The 1,634-nt window shown below is 59.2% G+C and overlaps 1 protein-coding gene across 6 annotated transcripts in view; it reads left to right on the plus strand.

The window, feature by feature from the left end:
* The first annotated feature begins 309 nt into the window (after window positions 1–309).
* The window catches only part of Bcl11b (BAF chromatin remodeling complex subunit BCL11B), an 89,672-nt gene continuing 88,347 nt past the window's right edge, over window positions 310–1,634 (plus strand). For all 6 annotated transcript variants that reach the window (XM_008825644.2, XM_008825645.2, XM_008825642.2 and 3 more), the window contains exon 1: window positions 310–1,390. Coding sequence is in view for 4 of the 6 variants with exons in the window: in XM_008825642.2 (XP_008823864.1) it covers window positions 1,333–1,390 (58 nt within the window). In the remaining 2 variants the exon portion in view is untranslated. The remainder of the gene's footprint in view (window positions 1,391–1,634) is intronic.

A 1,634-nucleotide genomic window follows, 5' to 3' on the forward strand; every position in this document is an offset into this window, starting at 1 on the left:
TACACAGCACCCCGCCCCCTTACTCAGGGGTCCTGCACCCGGGGGAGGGGGGTAAGGAGGGATAAGGATTTTCTCTTATTTAAAAACACACTCCCCCCACCCTCCTGCCTTGCGCAGCCAGTGCAGTGTATAAGAGAAGAGCACAAAAACAGCAGTTTGCACGTGTGGCCGGCCTGGGTTGCGGGTGTGCGCACTGGCGAGTGTGTGTGTGAGTGCGCGCGCGCGTGTCTCGGTGTGTGCTTTCTTGTTCTTTTACAGGGTACAATGTTAAAAAGCCACCGCTAGTCGCCCCCAGTGCTCCGACTCTCTGGGTCTTTTTGTCTCTAGTGCAGATTAAACGTCACGTCCGCACTTGAACTTGAATTTTATCCCATTGTACAGAGGCAGCCCCAGCCATAGAGAGACCGAGAGCTCCCAGAGAACCCGGACTCCGCCATCTTCACGTTGCAATCTATAGCTCCCAGTCCACGCCCGCACCGACCCAGGCGCACTGGGCGAGCCGCCCCGCAGCCCCGCTCCCCTTGGGCCCGCGGCGCCGGGGGAGCGCTGGGGAGCGCACGCGGGGACCCGGCAGCTCCTCCGGCCGGCGCCAGCCTGCCAGGTGACCCGGGAAGGAGCCGCTCCTGGAGTCCCCCCCAGAGCCTCGGAGGGGTCAAGCCTCCGAGAAAGAAACAAACCCAGGCAGCGCGCAGAAAGCCCAGAAAGAACCGACCCGCGGCAGTTTTTCCTGGCTTTGGGGTTTTTGAGGGGGCGGGGTGAAGGGGTAAGAGACAAGTCCCCAAGTTTTCTTTGCTTTTTTTTTTTTTTCGCTTCTTTTAAAAAATTTGTTTGCATTTTTCCTCCCCCCTCCCCTTTCCCCTCGGTGGAAGTACGGTTCCACCTACCAGACCCCGAAAGAAAAGTGTCAGAGGCCGGTGCAAACCAGGCGTAAGTTAAGAAGACATTTAGAAGTCTAAGAGGCTAAGCACTTTGAAGACGTGTAAGAGATATTTTTCCTTCAAAAGAATATATTTTTAAAGAAACCAGCCAGTCCGCGGGAAGCAACAGCAGTTTTATTTATTTTTGCCTCTCTCTATTTTGGATCGAGCGATCTTTTTTTTCCTTTTTTGCAACAAAACAAAAACAAAAACAAAACAAAAAACAGCATAGAAGAAAGAGCAAAATAAAGACGAAGAAGAAGAGGAGGAGGAGGAAGAGAGGGCAAGAGAGGAAGGGGAGAACGCACCAACCCGGGCAGAGGAGGAGGCGCGGCGGCGGCGCGGCGGCTCGGACCCCCTCCCCGGCCCCCATCAGTGCAGCTCTCCGGGCGATGCCAGAATAGATGCCGGGGCAATGTCCCGCCGCAAACAGGGCAACCCGCAGCACTTGTCCCAGAGGGAGCTCATCACCCGTAAGTGTCTGCGGTGTGCGCGCGAGGGGCCGGAGGATGGAGCCCGGGGCTGGGGACTCAGAGCCCGGGGATCCGCGCGAGCCAGGCCGGCCGGAGCTCCGGAGCCGCCCGCGGGCGGGCAGCAGCAGCAGCACCGCCCGGAACGCGGCGGGGGGCGGGGGGCCAGAGCAAAGTTTCCGTGCAGCGGGGGAGTCCGGGCGCTGCGCGGCCACCGTGGCCTCGGGCTCCCGGGCCTGGCCGAGAG

The sequence above is a fragment of the Nannospalax galili genome, unplaced genomic scaffold (genome assembly GCF_000622305.1).
Source record: "Nannospalax galili isolate Female #2095 unplaced genomic scaffold, S.galili_v1.0 scaffold188, whole genome shotgun sequence".
Taxonomy (NCBI): Eukaryota; Metazoa; Chordata; class Mammalia; order Rodentia; family Spalacidae; genus Nannospalax; species Nannospalax galili.